Genomic DNA, 24,299 nt, shown 5'->3' on the forward strand with positions numbered 1-24,299 from the left:
AATGAGCCCAGTTGTTATCCTGGACTTCCAGCTGTACATGGTGTAAGATGACATACAATAGAATCCAGTCTTTACTGTAGTTCACAAACTGCTTGTTACAGACTCCACATTTCAGTTTATATTTTGAATTAATTCTTGTGCCAGACCTACAGGATATAAATCTAAGAACAGCTCCTAGGTTTAAGTGAAAACAACCCATCTTCAAAATTTATATTTCACAACAGTATAAATTATCATTCATTCTTCAGTGGCCTAATAATCTAATCTATGTACACATGAGATTTAATCATGATGCCAACATGTCAAAAATAACAAAGGAAATAATAACCCTTCACTCCACAAAAAAAATATTCATTGCAAAAAGTCAAATTCGAAGTACTGTTCGACACTCTGTACAATCTCATATCGTTTTTTAAAAGCTTGCAATATTACAGCAGTACCTGAGGTATTAAATTCAATTTTTTAAAAATTGTATATAATTCCAATGCAAATTTGAGTACAAACTCTTGCTTCTTATAGATTCATAGGAGAACCTAAGAATAACAGAGCAGCTACTGTAGACAGTGACAGAGGAGGTCCTCTGTTTTGATGTTTATCATCAATCCAGGGGCTGCTCTTCCTGAAAGACCTCCAAGTTACTCCATGGCCACAATTATTCTCGATGATGGTGGATGCACTGAAAACTCATGTGCTGCTTGAGCCCTAATTAATCACCCAGCACAGGCTAAGCCCTTGGGAACACAAGCAACCTGAGAAGAAGCAGCCTGAAAGTAATTCTGAAGGACCTAGCTGTCAGCCACTGAAAAGCAAGCTAAGGGGGCTTGCTAAGGGCTGCCAATACACCTGAGTGCTGATGATGTTGCTGCCACTTCCCAGGATGGACCAGTAGTGGCACCACTTGAAAGGAGTCCAAAGCCATGATGTGATGGTGAAGAGCAGGGGAGACAGAGCAATAGATGCAAAATATTTTGCTGTGGTTCTGTTGCTGGCATGAAGTATTGTTGTAATTATCTGTGAGACACTGACACATTAAAGCCTTGTAAGAAAATACATTTCTATTTTTCATAGGTAGAGTTGGAACCAAACAGTTTGTCTTTCTCAAAGAAGGATCAAGAGATGACTTTTAGAAGGGGAAAACTTGCACAGTTTAACAATACCATGAATTCCATTACAAAAGCCAAAGAGCACAAAACAGAAGAAAAAAAAAAGCCTTACAAAAAACAAAAGGCTAAATTGGCTAAAGCTGACAATACTATTCATGCACAACGTAAATAAGCAGCATATATGTTAGTAAAAAGAGATGTTAATAAGGAAACAAAATTAATTATTTTAAATTATTTGGATTGTGTTGCTCTAATGTATTCAGGAAATACTATTACTAAGGGATTCTAGAGACCTTTTAATGTAACATGCTATATATCCATGTATTAAACAGAAAGCAATTAGCAGACAAAGGAGTAAACCACAGTAAAACAGTGCATGGTTCACTCTCATGCCCATTTGTTTATATTTGGGCTTATTATTATGCATCATTCCTTAAATAAAAAGTTATTGTCTCTCGAAATGACATTATAAAAGGAAATCCTCGGTAAGAGAATGAAACCAACATCACTGGGAAATATGTGTTTACTGCTGTTTACTGCTACGACAGCATGGCCAGTTGACATGACAACACAAGCTTTGAGTGGTATTGTGTTAAATTTTTTAGGCCTGTCAGTAGAAGAATGCATTTCTGAAGCCAGAGTATCAGCGTGCAGAGTAAACCTGTCATAGATCTTGACCTTGCATGACCCACCAGCCCTGAACTACCAAAGAACTTATGCTGCACTTAACCTGCAGCATGCAAAGCACCTGGGTGATTTTTAAGTATGCGCATCACCTAAAGCTTCATCTGCCTTATCTGCCAGGTATCTTTCCTCTTTCTTATACTCAGCCAGTCATCACCTGGATAGAAAAAAAGTAACCCCCTGTCTGCCATTTCAACCTCTATCTGATTTTTACCTATGCAGTGAGAACTCCACAACTTGGGGCCCAACATGCATGGTCCCCTTCTTCACTTAAGCATCCTTATCTGTATCACAATCTCTGCCCTGTAAGTTTTTAGTTACCCTTTAGTACTAAATTCATGAATATGGGCATTCATCTCTGAAAATTATGGTCATGATGTATTCTAAGGCATTCATCACAGTATTTGTTTTTCCTTAAATTCTGAAACTGTGAACTGTTGTTTTCCCAGTCTTAACCCGGGGGACTAGAAAACAGCGATAGATGTGAGTAGTTATTGTTATCTTAAAAATGGAAACAGCAATTTAACACCAGATATTGAAACTGAATGAAAACAACTTTTAAAAAATGTCTGCATCTGTTGAAAGAACCTGTTTATGGATTGACTAGAACTGCTTAAAATTTCCTGAAATGGATCAGACATATCTGCCCACTTTCAACACAAGTGGTTAAGTGGCGAATGCAGTTGCCACATTCAGGATTAAGTCAAGTGAAAATCCAAAAGGTGTCTTACACTTTGTGTGTTGCTTTCCACAAATTTGTCCTGCATGAGATTGTGTCACATAAAAACAGAAATGCAGTTCAGAGTGCTTTTTGTATACACGTGATAAGGAGAGTGACTTCCATCAGGCTTTGATGCCAAATGTATTCCCAGTAATACTCCTGTGTGCCATGATGCCAGCAGCACCATGAACTTCAGACAAAGGGAATTACTCATTCACTTCAGCAAAACCTGGAAGGGAACACAGTGAACTCAAGCAACCTTGCAGTGCCACTGTACTGTGTCCACTCACCACTACTTCACATGCTACAAATAACATCCCATCTACCAAAATGTAAACAGCACTCAGCTGATTTCCAAAAATCAAAATACAAAGGCAATTGCTCACATGGGTAAGAAAAACAAACAGGATCTGGCCAGGTTTTGTTAGGAAACCAGATCTACACACAAAAACACTGCCATCTTCCTTTTTAAGTTGCAGATGTAACAAAAAAACTGAGTGGCAGAGCAACAGATAACTTTATGAGGAAAAGTGAAGTGTAAGAGGATATTTATGCTAAAACTAAAGTATCAAAACAATGGGACTACAAAGCACTTAAATTCAGCAGAAGGCAGATTTAAGGCTTGTAAGAAAACTATCAACTTCATTGAACATACCAGTCTTTGGCTAGCCATCATCAGACAGGTCAAATGCCATCCGCCTACACCACAGCCCCGCACAGCAGCCTGTGAAGCAATGGGTTCTCCTCTCAGATTCCATGGAAAAGATACAACTCCTGTAATGGAGCTACTCAGCAACTGGGGGTTAGTTTGAATGGGTCATGTAGGTCTTCATTTATTCAGGAGAAAGAAGTAAGTTGACTGAATCACCTTTGGGGAGGGTACTGTTTCTCCCTGCTTGCTATGGAAGATGCCTAATGACTAACTTAAAAAAGATGTTTTAATTTAACTGAATTTAGAAGATATTATTATTTCCCAGAAAGAATGTAACTGATCATTTTTACTTGGTGGGAATGCGGATTCTGTTCAGTTCATTTCTGAAGTTATTTTAAAATATTTCTTCCATGTAGAAGTTAAAACAAAATGGGAGACAAGTCAAAACAAAACAAAACAAAACAAAACACTAAAACCACCTCTGCCCTATTCACTCAACCCTCAAAGACCAGCATCAATCCTAAACAGCTCAACGTACAAGACCCTTTACCTAGGCCTCGTGAAGTTGCTACATTTATTTAACTGGCTTTGGCACAGGTCCAGAATTTCCTTTAATTTGAAAGGGACTTTCACCTGCGACAAACTTGCAGGATTGAGTTTAATATTCATGTTCTGAAGAACAGAAACAAATGGGACTAATAAATCTTCAATAGAAATTTACAAGATTCTTCTGGCTAATAAATTAGCTTGGGGCAATTGCTCTTAAACACTCAATACATAAAAAGGGATCCTTTTTTCCATTAGCATGCAAATTCCTTACACGTTTCATCTGAACTACATCTTGCAAGTCTTTTAAGAGCTGGACACCAATGTGGTCTTTTTCCCATTTGTGGCCATTCAAATGTGGCCATGCAAGCTCCTTCTTGTCTCTCTTGTAATTTCTTCTATGAAGCTGTCTTTTTTTTTAAATTAATTCATAGCACATGTAAAGTAAACCAAAAATTATCTATTTTTGTAAGATTCTCAGGTGCTGTCATCCTCCAGTTCTTAAGGGAGATGTCTGATACACATTTCCTCCCTTTCTAGCCCATTTACATGGCACAGTGAGGCAACCATTTAAAGATTAACACACATGCAGTGAAGTATTATACAGACTACACAGATCTTTAAGTATTTCCTTTAAACTCTTGCACATATATGTAAAAGAAAACAAATTAAAGATTATTTGAAGAGTTTGGCAATGAAAATGAGGTGTTAGTAGCATTTTGAGCTGGCAATAAATTTTATTCGACTGTTTTATTACTACAGGGCAAAGGCAACTATTTCTTTTGGGGTGTCTTTCAGCAGCATGAGATGAAGATTTAAATTTTAATGTATTATGGATAGATTTGAAATAAATTCCGCATTTTGTAAATTACAGTTTACATCAGATGTAAATACATGGCAAAACTGCTTTTTTATTGTTTTGCATACATCATCTTGAACATATCTGAAAGAAATGAGCAAACTGTAATAAATCTCTCTCTGGTTCCTGGAGTGCTTAAACATTTTTACATGAAAGGCAAATGCAAACAAGGCCCATGTAGCCAGGTGGTGCCAGCTAAGCAGGCTGTGCTCTGTGATGCCCAGGCAGACAGTGTGGGTCTGGCTGAGCTGAGGGAAGCCTGAGCAAGCAGAGCCCAGGGCTGAGCTCGGGGGCAGCATGGCCAGCATGGCTTGGCGGCCGCCAGCCAGCTCCCTGCATCAGTGAGCTGGGAGGCATCTGCCTGGGAGTGAGGCAGGACTGGCTCCCATCTGCTTGCAAATGCTGCAAGAACTTACAAAGCAGTGATCAGGGATTACTTAAGATCATAGAGAAGTCAGTGAGAGCCTTAACTTGCCAGAGGTTATTGCTTCGTGTCTGTCCCACTCTTACACTCTTCCCTACACCAGGAACCACCTTTCTCACTTCAGACTATAATTACTGGCTGAGACAGAAATTGTTCTAACCCTTTCTAAGCCATATATGAATTGTTTTATTAATGCAATTATTTTAATTTCAAGAATGAGTCAAGAGACAATGAGGGCTGAAGGAGTTGCTCCTCAGTATTTTCTATATTCCATCCCTAAACTCCACAATTTACCTCTGTTGGGAGAAACAGCACAAAAATACCCCAGCTGATGGTCTTAAGCCTTTGTAGAGTTAACTAAACAGGCAAGGGCGCACACCACACAGGCCCCAAAGAACCATCACAGTCTAGGGAAGCCTTTTCTGTGGTCAGCCAGCCTATTCCAGTGACACACTACTTTTTTTGCCTAATCTTCACCTTTTTCCCATCTAACAGAAACACTTACTTCTCTTAGTTCTACTTTAGTGCTTCTCTTTATCTTCAACTTTAAAAAGCAGTCAAGGAAAAAACAAATTGTCACAAATATGAAAAGTATGTAATCATACTGGATATCATCAGAAAAAACAAATTTTTTAGGTGAATCTTCAGGTTCACCTCACCACAGGTACTTAATTATGGTGTCACTGAACTACCAATTTTATCAATTGCTATATCATATAACTTCTGAACTTTTGCGTGAGTGAACAGTTACCAGTGATTCTAGCCTACAAAGATAATTTTTTTTCACTGACATGTCAACACACAATGGAAGAGAAAGAGGCAGGAAATAAAATAAGATTCTAAACTCAAGGACTAATTAAATTGAATAGATACAGGGAACACATTAAGGGAATGGATGACCACAGACAGTAAAGATGTGGCTCAATTTAATGGAGAAAAAAAAATCATAAAACTGTCAAGATAAGTTAAGTGATTTAGGAACAAATGTCCCAAATTACAAAATAATCTATGTATTTAGGGTAATCAGTACATTTGGGAATCACTTGTTATCCAAAGTCTCAGAGATTCTCAATGACTTCTCAATAATTTTCAATTAATATCCTAAAGCCTAAATCACAATATAAGACTGAAAGAAAAAACTGAGACTAGTTGCCTGCTTTAATAAGCACTCATACAAAAGACATTTACATTGAGAATGTGTAGATACTGCAGGCCACAAGATGTTTCTCTGTCTTCCAACAGCAAATGCAGAGCTAGGAAAGATCTAGCCCTGGAGCTTTTCCTTACAGTGCACTTCAGTTTGAGAGCCTTTCCATCACCCCAGGTCCCTGAAGCAGTAAGATATTCGTGAAAAAAAACTCCTAAGTTATTCCAGGAAGCTGACCTCTACCATTTTACACAGGATATTAAATAGACCCCAGCTGTCTCCACTTAGGAGTGACTTAGTTCACATGTTTTATAAAGGTCCATTCAGCTGCTTTCTGAGTTATCGTAGAATTGAAGTGACTTTCTGCGAAGAAAAACAAACTATCCAGTGATTTCCCTTATCCACTTTTCATGCAGGCACATCTCAGTTTTCAAACATCACAACTGGCATCTAGATGTTCTGATGTAAGAATCTGTGTCTCGATTATGAAAATATCTGACTGACAAACGGCTGTCTCAAGTCCGTTGGAAGAAACTTACAAAGGAAAGCTTTATTTTTTGCTAAATCCAGGTAGACACAGTAATCTTCATTTCTATGGATGCCTCAGTATGCAAGCACGTATGGTGTATCACTATGGATCGGAACACAGTGCAGTTCACACAATTTCACCACAGAAGGCAGGGAAGTTACATGGATTTAGATCTTTCAAAGCAAAAGAACATTTCTTCAGGCTTGTGAAAATAATAGCAATGAACCTATTAGAAAGTCCATGATAATCCATGTCCATTCTGAAAATTTTAGTTTTATTTCAAGAACTCAACAGACTTTTCAAAAAAGCCTCCATTTAAAAGCTGACAAATGTTACTTCAATATTTTGTATAAAGGATGTGCTCTGTGATGACTGAGTTCTCGAACTGAGTGACTAATCCTAATAAGGGATGGCAATTTCATGCTTGAAAGAAGAAAGATTAAAGTGATCTTGAATTCTGCAAGATCTGAAAACTTTTAAAAAGTATTAAAGGAGATACATAATCACATAATCTAAATATTCTCTAAAGCCCCTAAAAATATATATTTGTGCTGTGAACAAGAGGAGAAAAAAGCCATCTATTAAAAAAACCTAATTGTGCTGCTTTTAAACATTGACATTCCCTGTTCAGTTGTCCCTTTTGCTGCCCAGGTGAGGTTAAGCCAATAGATGCCAAAAGATGCCTGGGCTCTTTGCCACTGATATTAATATTTATAATTTATATTTACTCTTTCTAGAACACATTAAATAAAATGTATTATTTTATTATACTTAAGAGTGAGATGGCATTTCAGTTCCATGTTCCAATTTTCAATATCATGCAACTTTTTAAAAACCATTAGCTTTTGGGATGGTTTATTCCCTGACTTGCCCTTATCCCTTTCCATTTTTTCTAAACTTTAAAAAAGAAAACTGTTCACACATTTTTAAAGTGCAGGCAACAAATGTCTAACAACCCTAATCCATGTTACAAAATAATAATTCTCAAGTTAAATGGAGTAAAATCTTGACATTTTCATGGTTTTCCTTTTCCACATATACCCACATGTGTAATATGCATATCCAAACAGCTTAATAGAGTAGATTATTTACTTTGCTACTACTATATTGTTTTAGTAGATCCATAATAAAGAAAACTGTTTTCAAGCCTATGTCAAGTTATGCCAAATTATAAAACAGACACTTCACATAAAAAATCATGGAGCAGAATCTTTTAGCAGTATTGATTGACTGATTTTAATTTTGAAAGCTATTACTGAGCAATGTGGGCTGACATGTTTTGAGTTTATGGAAAAATATAAATCCTCCCAAAATTATTCCAAGAGATAAAGGTATAGCACCGCTGCTTTACAAAAACTCAGGTCTTGGATAATTCAGACCAGAATGTAAGTTAGACACCAGAGTTTTCCAACTATTTGCAATTGTACAATTGTGCAATTTGCCCAAAATTAAATCGAGGCAATGAAACTATGTGCAGCACCAAAATTTTTTCAATAATGACATAATAAACCCACTTAGTGGCAAATCCTGTATGAGATCAGTATGGCAGAGTGAAGAGTAATGACAAAAAGAGAAACCACAACTGAGAAAGCTTTGAAAGGTGACTTAAACTACTTGTAGACCGCGTGAGCAGCCATCTCCACCACACATCATCAGTTACTTTTTCTGTTGTAAAGCATTAACGATTTTTGACCAAAATGGCTTCTGCTGTAGCTTAAAATTGGGTGCAGGGTAAGCAGGCAATGCCCATCCATCCCAGCTACTATCAGCTTCCTTTAGCACTTTAATGCCAAACACAAACTAGAAGCAGACTGTCTGAAGCCAGTAAATGTCACAGATACCCACACTCCCCTGTTACAGAAAGTGCATAAATTTTGCCCAATGATAAAAACAAGTGCCTTGTACGAGTTCTTACCAACAGTCCCCATACAATAGACTTGGGTTAAAAAAAAATTTCCCCTATAATACTCATTTTGTCTTCCATCTAAATTCTTGTAGTCCAAGTACCCTCTGATTTCTATACTAACGTTTTGTTCCCCTACACCCAAAATAATTTCCTATTTGATTTTGTGACATCTGTTACTTACTGCACAAACTCTCTGCTAGCAATTCCACTTTTCACCTTCAAACTTTACAGACTGGCATTAATCTCATTGAGATCGAGCAAGCTACATTTGGGTGGCCACCCTACACTGGAATCATGAACAGGTTTGGGATGAAAGGGAACTTAAAGATCATCTACTTCCAATCCTCCTACCATGCACCCTTCACTAGACCAGGTTGCTCAGCTCCATCCAGTCTGTCCTTGAACACATCCATGTGGCCACCTGCCACTTTTCTGGGCAAGCTGCTGAGTGAGTCACCTATCCTCACAGTAAAGAAATTCCTAATATCTAATCTCTCCTAATATCTAATTCCTAATATCTAATCTAAACCCACCTTCTTTCAGTTTGAAGCCACTCCCTCTTGTTCTGTCACTACAAACCCTTGTGAAAAGTCCCCCCTCTTTCATTTTTGTAGGCTCCCTTCAGGTACTGGAAGGACACAAGCAGATCATCCCAAAGCCTTCTTTTTTCTAGGATGAAGAAACATAAATTTCTCAGCCTTCTCTCACAGGAGAGGTGCTCCATCCTTCTAACCATCTCAGTGGCCCTGCTCTGGACTTGCTCCGACAGGTCCATATCCTTCCCAAGCTGGGGACCCCAAAGCTGCATGCAGTGTTCAGGTGGGGTCTCTCTCACCAGAGCAGAGGGGCAGAATCCCCTCCCTCACCCTGATGGCCACACTGCTTTGGATGCAGTCCAGGACACCTTTGACCTTCTGGGCTGTGAGTGCACATGGATGAGTCATGTCCAACCTTTCATCTACCAGCACCCCCAGGTCCTTTTCCAAAGGGGTGCCCTCAATCCCTTCATCCCCAGCCTGTGTTGATACTGGGGGTTGCCCCAACCCAGGTGCAGCACCAGTACTTGGTCTTGCTAAACCTCACGAGACTCCCCATGGCCCCACTTCTCAAGCTTGTCCACCTGGGCTCCCTCTAGAGTCAAAATGAGCATTTCCAGAGAGCAATTCACTGTACTCCAGCATGGGCACCAAGGATGAGTTGGATGAATTATTCTCCTAAAGCACATGCTCACTCTGCACTCAGTACGGGGAAATCCCAAATGACTAAGATGGAATACACTTTTAATATTCATATGAATAAAGTGTCTAATCACAATTATCTCACATCCCTATCTTGTTATGCATGGCTGTGTGTACCTTCTGTGAGTCCATCATGATACTCTGGAGCACAGCCATGAAGAAAGTCTTCTGTCTCCCTCAAACATTGCCCATTCCTCCAGAGAGTTTAAGAATCCAATACCCTTAAACTGTCCTGCTGTATCTAGCATCCAGGAGGAGGATATAGATCAAAACAGCAGCCAGGATTTCAGTGACTGGAGAGAGCATGGATGTCAAGGAATGGTGTATGACCCAAGTGACAAAAACTGTGCTGCTGTAACTCTCTATTTAAGTACCCACCATTACAAATCTAAGACTTCGTATCATTCCTCTTGACTGCTAAATTTTTGAATTACTTCTTGTTTCTTAATCTCTCCATTCTAAAGCCTATTGTTACTATGTCAAGTTTGGGAATCATCCCTTTTCCAAAAAATGTCAAACTTAATTATTGTGGGCACTGTGTGTCTTGACTATCAGAATTTCTTAAATCAGCTATTCAAAGTTACTTCAGGCTGTGCAGAGAGTGATCTCTCTTTTCTGTACTCCAGGAAGAGCTACTTCATTAATTTTATCTCTAAGTGTTGTCCTTAAATCCTATCTACTTGTCTTTAAACTTTGTCTACTATAAACAGTGCTTAAATTGTGCTTTATGAGTATTTTCATGAACTTAGTTTACTTTACTGCTTCTTCTAGAATCACAGGTTCAATATCCTTTCATTGATGTACAGGACAGCAAAAGATTATTTGTTTTTCATGACTTAATCTTTGCTTCTGCAGAATAGTCTTGTTCACTCTCAGCTTTGGGTTACTGGAAACCAAGCACTCTTTGAACTGTATTTTCTTACAGACATCACAATATCCTTTTGATTTGGGATATTCCAGTATACCTTAAATGTCTTTAAATGTCTTCTAGGAAAACTCCCTCATCACTGTCATTCACCTGTGTGCCATTTATCTATATCCACAAATACCTTTCATTTTTAGTCAAATGGATTACCTGCCTCTTCTGTGCAAATCCTAACTGTTCTTGTTCTTGTCCTGCCATGATCCTCAGTTCTAGTCTCACTGCTGTATTTTTTCACTTCTGTACAAATATTTGCTTCTGAAATAACTGACATCTCTAAGCAATGTTTTAATTTGACCAAATAAAATTTAAATAAAATAAAATTCTTGAGTTCTTAAGAATAGAGACAATATGAATAATAAGCAACAGAGAATTGAGAAATGCCAGGTAATGCTTTTTTTTTTGAACTATGCTACAAACATAAAGTCAGTAGGATGAATGGGATTCTATGCAATGAGGAGATACAGGTGCTCAGTTCTGCAGAAGTATTAACTTGTCTGGGCTCTGCCTTAAACTTAATGAGACATATCATTCTAATTTTCAGACCATAGTCATTGATTCCAACCTGTCTGGATATGGGTATTACTGCTTTGATCAAAACTTGTTGCTCAGCATTTTATAAAAAGCAGAGATAAACAGTGAGGCAACAAATTGATTAAAGATGCCTGTGAGAAAACCACAAAGATCAGTGGGTAGGCCTATCTCCATTAACAATCTAGAAGGTTATCTAAGGATAAACAACACAGTAATTAAAGCGCAGATGTTGCCTAATCTCTATGTCATAAAGTTCACAAATACAAACTATGCTGATAGATAAAAGTCGGCAAAACGAGATTCACTTTATAATCTACTTCCTAACACTGAGAAGGAATACAGGTCATTGACTTTCACTGTCCTGAAAGAACCTGGAAATCAGTAATAAAGGTTCTAGAGCTGTATTAGTGAGTAACATTAGACATAAACTTCAAAACAGTACAGGAAAGTCTCTAACTGTAGCTCTAGAAGCATTTGCACTAGAAGCATTTGCCCTTGAAGAAAGGACATGTACACTGCAGTGAAATCACTGTATCTGTGATGCAACCTGGAATTTGAGAGATAATGTTGGACAAGATGCTCAGGTGACAACATAGACAACAGAAGCAGACATCAAGTATTTAAGAGGATACATACTGAGTTAGAGAGGAATTATTTCTGGCACAAAAAGGAAGTGTAATTAGGAGTGAAACAGAAATGCTAAATCTAATTCAGTGAAAAACCTAATGAATTGTTATACCCCAGTTTGGTGAACTCAATAGTTGAAGCATGTAAACTCTGAATGGTGAAGTCTCAAACATGCATGCTTGATGGGACACCTCTGCACAGTCTGCCTGTACTGTGCATTTCTGTTCAACTTAACATTAGTCTGCCTGTACTGTGCATTTCTGTTCAACTTAACATTAGGACTTTATGATTTGAACAACCAAAGCTGTTTGAATCAGGGTAGCTCCTTCAATTCGCCAGTGGAAACTCGAGCCCTAAATTTGCAGCTTGATTCTTGGATTAGCTGGATTAATTGCATATGTGTATGCAATTCTGCCATTAGCAGCAAGCGTTAGGCTGATGACACAGATGAACACCTAACTATGCATATTGCTTTTTGGAACATAATGCAAGAAGCAGCAGAAACTCTTCCTTCAGCTGTAATCCTCTAAAATACTGTATGATGATGCACTATCACAAAGTCAGGGCACTTAAAGATCAGAACTGTATTTTCTAGAGAATACCAGCTGACTACAATTTATTGAATGTCTGTCATTTATTATGAGACATATTTATATTCTAGACAGCTACGAGAGTTTTTCTAGGAAAATGATATGATCATCAGTGAGGGAAAGCTGAAAAGCTGAAAACTGAAAAGCAAAAATCATACAGAATATATAGTACTGTGAATCTTAAGTATCTAACTTGATCTTTAATATGCAACATAAAAACTACCCCAATATGTTTATATGATATGGGAAGAGGTAGAAAATCAAAACACCATGAAAAAAAGTGGGAATCTTACTAAGACTTACTAAAAGGGATTAAATTTTAACTTGAATATAATGTATTTAAGAGAATCCCACCATATTTCTATTTATATGTTGGATTTTATTACAACTTTATTCAAAATACTGTTGCTAGGCATGTTTTAAATATGTTGTAAATGTAAGACTTTCATATCCTATGTATGTTTTTAGTATCATGGTGTTTTTAAAAAAATTATGATTCTGGATTTCTGTGCATTGAATCTTTCCAATATTTTTTTGGAGAAAAGGAATTCAATTCCTTGTCACAATGAGGGAAAGTTAAATGTGACATTCAAAGGCTTCAAAGCCCTCCCTTTTTATTGGGAAAGAGCATAGTATGCAAGGTCCTCTGAGGTTGTTTCACTTCAGCAAGAGCTGTGTAGCCAAACGAGTCCTCCCCCAAACATCTAAGCACAGTCAGTACATTCCCAACTCCTACAGCCAAGTTAAAGTGAAAACGGTCTTAGTTCAGTAATGATTGAGGTGGTTTGCTCTAATCAAATTAAACCAGCCAAATGTTCTTTTCAAAGGTAACTGTCTACTCTGCAGCTGTATGCAAAATACCACATCAAATGTGGAAAAAAAAAGTGATAGAATTCTATCCTTACAGTAGAGCCCTGGCTCCACAGATGAAGAGAAACAAAAGCACCAGTGCAGCTAGGAATTACGATCACAGAAAGCTCCCAGAAATATGCTAACTTAAGAAACACTGAACAACGTACTGAAATTTCCAGTTTATAATTAATTGATTTCGGGGAAAAGGGAGTTCTCTGGCATTGTTAAACAGCAATTTATCACACTGACCACACTTCAAATAGATATTAAAAGACTAGCCAAAGTTTCACATAAAAGAGAGAAAAAAATCACGCAGGCTTTTCCACTCTATTTCTCACTTCATTTCTCTGTTTCTATCAAAGTATGTAATATTAGGCACTGACTAATGTTTCAAAAGTCTAAACTCAATAGGTTTCACTTAAATACAGTATGACTCATTTACACTAGAACTGAGTTTTCAATCATTAAATATGGGAAACTCCTATAAAGATGAATTCATGTCTGAGTTAGTTTTTTATTTTCTTTTATTAAAAGAAGATCAGTCACCTGTTAATGATAATCCAGATTAATAAGCAGTCAGTGTTGGTATGAACCGTTTTAACACAGTACCGAACTTTTTGCCAAGCTCACAGATTGTAAGCTAGGTACGCCATGGGAAACCCACCCAAGGACAACTCTACCAATACCAGCAAATTGGCACACCCTGTTTTTAGCTGTGAGAAACATTCACCTCATCCTATCAGAGATACTTCAGAGAATAGAAACCCATCTTCTTCTGAAACCCTAAAAAGACATCTAAAGCATCATATGAAAGAGCTTCTTACTACTCATATAAAATCATTTTTTATGCTGCCTAAAGAAAACACAACTGTGTTGTTAGAAACTTAAGGTCGGATTTTAAAGGGACTATTTAGGAGACTGTTTCCTTTTTTTTCTAATGATGGGGCAAATTTTCAAAGGTAAAGGGTAAATAAATAAATATAAAAATCAATACAAATAATTTGGATGCAATGAGGTATTTTGAAAAGAGTTCAGAAATCAACAGTCTCATTTCCATTCTTTGACAATCATCTCATCAACAGCTTCCCAAATGGCAGTTTCCCAAATGGCAAATGTCAAAGGACATGATGGGAAAAAACACTCCTGGGAAAATTCTGAAGAGGTTTTTTATTAAATACCAATTCTTGAGAGTTTAAAGGTATACCTGTTAAGTAATTGTGCCTGCGTAATTTGAAGTATTTTTCAGATTATAAGAAGATATGAAGAGCAGGTAAAAGTGGAGGAATCTTCTGTCTTTTAAAAGAAAAACACAACTTAGTTATATATGTATATGGGCACACTTACCTTCTTATAATTTGTTAGATCATTAAGGATCAACTTGTTCAGCAATACTGGAAAATAACTGGACTTCATGCCAAGCAAACTAAATCTTATATATAGAGAAGTTTTGGAATGAACTGCAACCTCTATTTTCTTTACTGTTACAAAACTTCATAGAGTAATTTTAAAGCTTCAGAACTAAATTACATCACCTAAGAATTATTACGACGACAAATAATCACTCTTGATGTCAAATTCATGTTACTGCTCTGTCAGGATAGTTCTATTACTTATTCTGCATGATTCATTTTAACTTCTAATAGAAATATTCTCTAGAAATAAGGCTTTAATCTAATACATGAATAAGAATCAGTATCTGTGATTTGTATTCTGATGTATATTGTCCCTGAACTCTATCCAGAAAGATGTTTTAAAATTCAGTGCATTCTTAGCATCCTAGCTATTTCTATTTGATAATGCACTTAGATCTGTGCTAAGCTTCAAACAACAGCTTAAATCCCACCAAGCCCACCTGAGTGACTTAGTCAGTGCTTTGCTGAGTCACAGACTCCAGGTCCAGCCTGCTCTCTTTTAAACCCTGGGACAGCAAGCAACTTTTCTTCTCCTTGCTCTGTTCCACACTTCAGCCAGAAGTGAGTACCATGAAGCAAACTGGAAAGGCCCAATGAATCTACCCTGGCCTTTGTCTGTAAGTGTGGACTATCCGCTCTCCTGGCATCTAAACGTTTTCAAAGCTCAGTTTTGAATCCTAGACCCCACTCCATTCCCTGGAAGTCACAGCCTGCCATCAGCAATGGTTATGGTGGAAGAAGTTGGTTTTTCCTTCCAGGCAGGACCCAGCAAGGCTGTATCTCTTCAAGAAGAGCACAGACATAATCATTCACAGATTCAAAGAAGGAAGAGAGCACTGGACATAATCTAAAATGACTAACATTTACTCATACAAAGACTGGAAACGTGGTTTTTCTAAAAAACTTAGATTTAGAATGAGATAAAATACTTTTTAAAATGGTCTTGTACTCATTCCAGAAACTGAACTTCCTAAGGCTCAGAAGTCTATTCCATACTCAACCCTTCCTTCCTGACATGCTCTTATCTTGTCCTGTTTCTGCCAGATCATGTATTAAAATTAAATCATCACATCCATAACTAACAAACAATTCATATGATTGGCAAGAATATCCTTGTCTTCTCAGTACATGTTCATTCTGTGGACTGTAAGGTTGCAAGCAGATGATGACAGGCCAGCACTCATGTTCACTCTGCCCAATGTCCTCTGACAACAAATTTCCAAGACCTATGCGCCCTGTTCAGTGGCAACCATATCGTTCCCCTTTGCCCTCCAGCCATCAGAGAAGCCAATATTTGCAGTCCCTTCCTTCCCAAGACTTTTGCAGTGTCCCTTGCAATGGCCAGTCCGTACAGGGATGATCTCCCTTGCCTTCTGATCAAAACTGCTCTCCAGCCTGGAAATGCCTTTCCCTGGCCAAGGCACTTCCCGTCGTCACATCTGCCTTGAAGATGATCCTATTTGTGTGAGACTAAAACTGACTCTGAAGCTCATTCAGTTTTTCCTTCCCATTACTCATCCATCATTTCTACCTCAGCTGAGATTCATCTGCCACACAAATACTTGGCAAGTTTCAAGTTCAGTTTCTTCTGCTCCACTCCATCCCTGCATCTTATTTTACTCTTTCTGTCTGCAAGACAATCTTTCTAACTAGCAATGCAAAGATCACCATTTCTTTGTCTCTAGGGGCTTGCCAGATGTCATATTGAGTGATGCTACACAAAAATAAATTGTATCACACAATACAGCACACTGCTGATGTGCAATGACCTCACAGACTAGAAGTTTAACATTAGCTTGGCAGAAAAAAGAAGGAAGGAAGCAGAATTCACTAGAGACAAACACCCCCTAAAATAGAAATGTTTCACTTGACAGGATGGAACATCTCAATGATTTTGAGAAGATCATCCTTTGAACTTATTAACAGTACAGTAATAAAGCCAGAAGCCAGCATCAGCATCACCAAAAATTAGAAAGAGAAATAAAATTAGCTACTGCCTTCTGAAATTTTTTCCCTCTGTATGCTTGCCCATAATTTCAGTTTAAAAACAGAAAAAAAGCAAAACAAATACATGTTCAAATTATCTTGCAAAACGTTAACTAGGTATTAATGATCTGCTATTGATATGTCCTGAATGCTCTACCAGGTCATACAGGGAACTTCAAGACACTTAGAAAAATACCTTCAAGGTACAAGGAAATTTTAAGCCCCAAGCCATTTCTACACTTCTGGGACCTCTGGGCAAGGTAAAGCAAGTGCTGGTCTTTATGGCAGCATATGCAGGGATGGGGAGTGAGTGATGTGTGTGCCAGCCTCTCCCAACACTCAGGGGGCCTTGCCAAGGCAATCAGCTGAGGGGCTCCACCAAGCACTCAAGTGCAAACCAAGAGACAACACTATGGACCACAGGATTGCAAAAGCAGGGAAAAAGCAGCATGACATGACTGCTGTACTACAGTCAGCAGGTTACAGTGCTATTTATAGTTCAGTGGATATAAAACAACATAAAAACTTGAACATGGCATAATTGTGCAAATAGTCATAATTACTGCGTTTCCCCTCACTGATTTGTATACAGAAAAGAATGAGGAATAGATTCAGACTTCCAGGTGGAAGTTGAACCTAAGTCAATTAGCTGGGGCACATATTCTGCAAAGTATCAGGAAAGAGAGAATCAAGACTTTTATTTCTTACATGGTTATGATCACTTTGAATGGAACTTACTTACTCTGACACTTACCTTTGAAATAACAACCCAGACTAGACTATATTTTAATAGGTCATATTCAATATCATTTCAGCTATTTAAATACTGAAAGTTAATAAACCATGAAAATACTGAAGAAGTTGTATTTATAAAAGAAAAGTTATGAGATAGGAAGCAAAAATATACAGCTTTGCATTTTTGTTCAATTTGCTTATAGTTTTATGCTATTAAAACTGTTAAATAGAAATATGATAGAAAACAAGCATGCCAAGAACTACAGTAGTCTGTCTTGCATATCACCTTCCCAGAGTGCAAATTCACAGTTTGATGATGACTAAGATATGGGGGAAATTATTCATCTGATTACCAGCAGGAGAGAGATAAAATGAGTGCAAGATACAGCTGAATTTAGCATTATAATCACAAGAAGAATTTTTACAGATATCTTGCAGCAGAGTTTTACACATAGGAATTTCCTGAATCTAGTATGTCATTTATTCCTGGCAAAGTCAGTTCTTTATTGACATATATTTCATTTTTCCCAACTAGAACAGCACTAAGCTATGGAACTGCTGGACCAACTTTTGCCAGATTTACCTACTGTATTTAATAAAGTTTTATTCAAGCATTATATCTGAAAGGTGAGCTAGAGGAGCACCTTGATCATCCTACCAGCTACAAGGGACTTTTCCAAGCCCATGACAGTTATTTTCAGATTGATTTACAGTAAACTTTACTCTTTGAGATTCTATCTTTAACTTTGTTTCGTGAAAATAAATAGAAGAGAGTAAGGTGTCCTGTCAGAGAGGAGCTCTATAAAAAGGGTAAATGTGAACAGGAGAGGATTTTAAGCACATAGCAATTATTTTAACTGCCTTTTCCCTATGCTTTTCTATACACTACTCTTAATAGTCTTAAAAATTTTTAGATCAGTCCTCCTTATTTCCATTACAGTACAGAGATTTTCATTACCATCACTGTTCTGATGAAGATTATATTTCCCTTTGATGCTTTTCTTGCACTTGGAACAAAGAAACACAAAACAAAGCTCTCAAAATTAGCAAGCAGTAGCATGGAAAAATATGATAAATATGTTTAAATATGATAAATATGTTTAAAATTATTCTGGGCTATTTAGACATCTCTCCCCTATGGAGAAAATTCTCTTCCAGCCCTAGTGCCAAGCACTGGAAACCAGTTTTGGCTCTAATTATTTCTCAGAGGAAGTGATTCTACAACTGTTAGGACAAATCTGGGCTGGAGGAGCACTGCTAGTCCTGAACCCTGGTTCTATGACCAGCAAAGTCATGGAGCTCTAACCAAAATGTTCTTCACATTCAGCTCCACTTCAGGGCAACAGAGAAGCCCTGGGCTGCTGACATCCCTACTGCACTCTCTGGAGAAGCCCAGAGGTGCCATTTGAGTTGAAAATGACACTCAGCCTGAGTTCATGTGGCCTGAGATCTCTGCTGTCAGCTGATGCCAGAGCACCACAGCAGACCACAGGGCCTGTGCAGCTCATCTGTACAAAGCCTGTCTAAATCTTGACTCACTGAATGGCTGCTGGTCTGCATTGAGCAACTCATGGATCACACATGCCACTACTCAGAGGTAACAGATACAACACAGTATTTGCAGTTCCAGCATAGTTCTCTCAGGCTAGCTGCTTGTAATATTTAGAAAAAAACTAGAGGTCCCCTCAAAATCAAAAATATTTTTTTTTAATTTTTTGTGCTGTTATCTCAGTGCTGTGAAAACAATGTACATTTTAATCCAGTATGCAGGCAATGCATTTGTAATTGTTTGTATTTATTAGCCTGGCCATGATATCAGTTTCCAGAATGCATGCCCAAACAATTAAAATATTTTGATCGTAATATGTTCAATAAGTAAGTACATTTAGATCAGCTGCTGAAAATTGCAGAACTTCCTTTATAGTATTTCCTTTTCTGAGTATATTTACGTAACACAAAAATAGACGTTTAATTTCAATAAACTGCAAACTCTTCTACCATATTTTGTAACAGAACTGGGCCATTTAAATGTTTTCAAATAATTTGTCCATTTGAAGGATATGATTCTGGTCTCTCCAGAGGGCTCCTTATCTGCCCTACAGGTTAAAAATATGGACAAAGGACATGATAAAATGTGAGGAATAGCATTCCTCACATTTTAGAAGACATAATGTTTGGAATTGCTTATCTTCTGCCTTTTTGTTGAAACAGGTGTGAAACCAATGTCCCAAGCACCCTGATACATTACCAGCCAGCCCCTTGTGTCTCAAATGCTGCTGAGGACCTGAAACACATTTTCACAGATTTTTATATTAAAACTACATTCTCATATTGCTGGTTGAAATACTCACTGCTTTGCAGAGTTTTCATTCAAACTTGTAAAAATATTTGAAGCTTCAATGCATTTATGCAATACTCTGTTGAGATTCAACTGCACTTAGATCAAGCAAAAGAAGCCTGCAGTTGCATAGTCAGTTCATCAAATAGCTCTTTGGAAAACAAGAACTCTATTTCAATCATTTAGCTGCATTCGAGATTAGAAAGCTCTTAAAAACATCTTTTACATCATATGGAAAGATGTTAATGGTAGAAAAATTCTCAAGTATTATGTTCAATTATTCCCAAACAAGATTTAGCTTTCAAATATATAAATGCCTAAGCCTGGACAACTGAATTCTCATTTTCTCCCATAAACTGATGGGCTGCATTTCAAAGATTTTGACAACTCCCAATTATTCCTCTACTGCCAAGGACCAACTTTGTGTGTGCTCCTCTAAACCAAGTCACTTGATTCAGTGATCAAACACAGGATGCCCACTTTTAAAGTATACTGACTAAGCCTCTGCCATTACTAGGTGCCAGCCAAGATAATGATTATTAACTGAATTGTGGATTTGCTTGATGAGCAATGGAAGTGTGAGCTGCAGCCTCTGTGTGTCCCATTGCTCACTAAAGTGAGACTGATGACACACACTCCATGATCAGCATTTCAGAATACATACACTCTGCCTAGTCAGTTTTGACATAAAGGAGACTGTCACATTACACTGCCTTGGAATGAACAAAAGTGAATTCATCTCTAGCAATTGGCTTTCGTAACTTAAACATTATTCTCTGTCTCATCTTTCCTCTTGCACCTAATCAACACCCCCTGATCTCACACCCTACAAAAAAGGATGATTACACATACAAGGCATTTTGAAATTCACCTGTGAGTTCAGAGTATCTATTTCTCCAAGACTGAAAGAGTATTGGTGTTAGCGAAGTACAAAAATATTTTCCTTTTGCTGTGTAATATGCATGTAAGCAACACAAAGAATGGAAATACTCTTGCTAATATAGCACCACCAGCAAGATGCTGACCAGTTTCATTGTGAGTATCTGCAAAGTGAAACTTACTTCTTAAAGTTCATAATTTTAATAAAAGATGCTCACAGGCTGCTGAAGGCTTCGAGCTAGAGAAAAATGTAAGAGGTTACAATAGGGCTAGCTTTATCATTGAGAGCACAGGCCACTTATCCAGGATTTATGCTACTGACACAACAGAAAGGAGGACATCCTGGGGCCACTGCCACCATTTTGTGAGAAAGGTCTGACACCTGTACTTTTGCCCTCTTGGTAGCAGAATCAACAGCTCATGGTGAAAATTAGTACCAAACAGTACTCAACCCTAAAGCTTCTTGAAAAGCTTGAAGTGTTAAGCTGTTGCTTCTTTTTAACACTGTAATCTAGAGCTCTCTATAAAAGCACCTAAAAAGGCAGAATGTACATTCCACTACTACTCTCATTCTTGCACTTTCTATAATGAACAGAGCTGGTAAAAATCAGCTGCAACTGGCAGTACTAATAGGTCAGACAAAACCAGGGAGAGGTTGGGGTTTTTTTCATTTTCTCTCATGCCTGAGGAAATAGTATGTATATGGCTCCTTGCCCATCCATTCCAACACTTAAATCACACACCTATGCCTCTGGAGATGGGTGTTTTGTGTGTGTGGGAGGCAATGCACAGGGATGAGGTGAGGTCTGGCAGGCAGCACCATGGCCTGTTGAAACCTCAAACCACACTTCATGCACACAGTTTAGTGCTCACTTCAGCCACAAACCCAAATTAGTGTCCATTCCATTTATGCCCCCAAACTCTCGCTCACCCAATTCACATACTGTACCCAGGACCTCACTGATCAGGACAGGGGTCCCACTTCCTCACCTGACCACGTTGGGGTGTTCGAACGTCTCCAGGTGCCTCAGAACTGCCACCTCTCGGATAGTGGACAGCGGCATCCCCTCCTCGCTGGTCTGCACCCGCACCCGCTTCAGCGCAACAAAGCGACCTCCGTTCTTCAAGTCTCGGGCCTTGAACACCTTCCCGTAGGCTCCTTCCCCAATCTCAGCCACACATTCATACTGCTGGTCAGCCAGGTTTGTGCTGTCCTTATCCATGCTGGCACCAGTCCTCTTCCTCCTCTCCAAGTGCCCCGAGGTGGCTCTCAGTCTCACTTACTTTTCGAAAACCAGTACTTTGCTGGGATGCAGACAGGCCACGCACTTGGTGCCTCTGCCAGAGAGGCAGTAGGAAGCTCCTTCCCTCCTGTTCTTGCTCCTTTTCTGTACTGGCCACAATGCGCCTCCGCTTTTGGCCACCGGGAATTATCATACAGTCTTTGGGAGCATTGCCTGTGTAAAGCCAAACAAATCTGGAGGACAAACCAAGCAAAAAAATTGAGTTTAGTTTAGTTTACTTCATGACTTTGCATTGTTCAAAACCTGCTAAAATTAAGCTAATACAGATATGCAAAGCAAAATCATGGTGGAAAGGAAGACGCGAACCATGAGGGTGACATATGTATCAAGGTCCCGGAGTGGCTGATACACTACAAAGTTATCCCGGTCTGCGCAGAAGGCAAGGTAGGCATTCGGCTACAGAGCAACAGCATCCTGAGGGGTTTTACTGAGAATGGGCTAAAGATGATGGCCCCGTGACACATGGGTGATGGGGATGGCAGAGCTAGCTAGGCTCGTGTGAGAGGAAGTGTTCCTCCAAGAACTTATGTCAGGATTTCAGGACTCAAAGTTTTCTTCATTTAATGCGGTGGAGTCCTGGATATGTATTTTGCTATATTACTGACACTTGCTAGTAAATAATAGCATTTGGAGGTTTCTGCCTTGGTCTGCTCTCTCCTGTGCTAAGGCCTTCATGGACAGATCATGAACACATTGCAAGAAACAAAGCACCTGTGCAGAGAAGAAATACATGCAGACTGAGATGGCAATAATACGCTATGAAGCTTTGTGTGCTGAAGTAGGTTCAGAAATATGCACTTTAGCAAATTTACTGACAAGCAAGAGTATTGGCTGTGGATACTGCTACATGTGTCACTGGCAGCTCTTTGCAAAGCAGCATGGTGAAAGATGTCTTCAGGAACAGCATGCTCTGCTGCAGAGTGCATGAGGCTGGAGAGCAGAAGCACTTCTGCATCCAGTTTCATCCACTTTCTGCAGGACTGCGCAAACCCTCTCCCCTAACAAAGCTCCACATCAATTCCTCCCTTCCCCCTGACCCTTTTTAACACAGGCGATAGAGTGACCTCCAGGATTGTAGCCCCCGCCTACACCACATTTTTACCGCGCTACGATGAATGAGTCCCAGATAGGTGAGTCGGGGATCTCTTATGTGGAATTCAAGCACAAAGCGCGAGGGCTATTCCGCACACTTACGCTGATCTTACACCTCAGCTGGAGATGAAAAGCGCAATCTGAAGGAAACCTGTGCCCACTGCTCAACCCTTCTCCTCGGCTGCAGCCGGAGGCGGCTCCCTGCCTCGCCGGCTTCAGTTCCCAGCACAGCTGCCACGGCACCGCACCGCCCCAGCCACCGGGCAGCCCTGCGTCCCCCGCCTGCAGCATCACTGGGCGACACCGAGAGCGGGCCGGGCCGCCGTGGGGGGCCCCCCGGAGCCGGGTGTGCGGGGGGGACCCTGCCCGAGCCGCGTGTGCGGGGGGACCCCAGCCCGCCCCGCGCCCCCGCCGCGGCCGCCCGCACCCCCTCGGGCCCCGCGCCGCGGGCAGGGCGCCCCCGAGCGGCGGGCAGCGGCGCCGCGCGTGCGTGGCGGCGGGGCCGGCGGGCCTCTGCCCCGGCGCGGCCGCGTGGAAACTTACCCGTGCTCGCCCTCCCCGGGCACGGCGGGGCACCGGGGCCGCCCCCGGCCGCCGCTGCCCCCGCCGCGCTCCCCTCCGCGGGCGCCCCGCAGGCGGCGGGGGGTGGCGGCGGGGGACACGCGGGGAGCCGCGTCCCCGCGCTTCCTCTCAGCGGACGGGGCGGGGAGGGGGGCCCGGCTCCGCTGCTGGGCAGGACGCAGAGAGGACCCCCCCCGGCGGCTCCCCCCTGAGGGCACCCCTTCCCCCGCGGGCCCCTCCGCGGCCCCGCACCGACCCCGAGGCGGCTGCGGCGGCACCGCGGGGCGCGCTGCCCCGGCCCGGCCGCGAAGGGACGCGTCCGCGGTGCCGCCCGCGGGGAGGGGGGGTGAGCGGCGTGGGCTCCCGGGCCGGGCGGGGAGGGGACGGCGTGTGGGCCACGCCGCGGGGCCGGGTGCGCGGAGCACATGGGCGCCCCGCGTTACCTGGTGTGCGCCACGGCCGCCTGCACCGCCACCAGTTCCCCAAATAATCCTCAGCCCCGGGGGGTGGAGGGGGGGGGAGGGAGGGGGTGAGTCCTCTCTAACACAAACCTCCCATTGAGCGAGGCGGGGTGGAGAGCCGGCCCGGGGTCTGCCCCTTCACATGGCGATGTCTCCGGCAGGTCCCGGCAGCGGCCGCCCGGGCCACACAGGTAGCT

General features: G+C 40.5%; 1 protein-coding gene across 2 annotated transcripts in view; it reads right to left on the reverse strand.

Moving 5' to 3' along the window:
- CDK6 (cyclin dependent kinase 6) overlaps positions 1-24,289 on the reverse strand; it is a 136,814-nt gene extending 112,525 nt beyond the window's left edge. Inside the window, exons 1-2 of one of the 2 annotated variants that reach the window (XM_036399818.2) lie at positions 24,193-24,289; positions 21,675-22,161 (exon numbers count right to left, since the gene is read on the reverse strand). In XM_036399818.2, coding sequence (XP_036255711.1) covers positions 21,675-21,907 — 233 coding nt within the window. In that variant the 5' untranslated portion in view covers positions 21,908-22,161; positions 24,193-24,289. Of the gene's footprint in view, positions 1-21,674; positions 22,162-23,182; positions 23,356-24,192 lie in introns of those variants that run through there. The other variant, XM_036399826.2, reaches the window with a different exon arrangement.
- Between the last annotated feature and the right edge of the window lie 10 nt (positions 24,290-24,299).

Source organism: Molothrus ater, chromosome 1, assembly GCF_012460135.2.
Source record: "Molothrus ater isolate BHLD 08-10-18 breed brown headed cowbird chromosome 1, BPBGC_Mater_1.1, whole genome shotgun sequence".
NCBI classification, from domain to species: Eukaryota; Metazoa; Chordata; class Aves; order Passeriformes; family Icteridae; genus Molothrus; species Molothrus ater.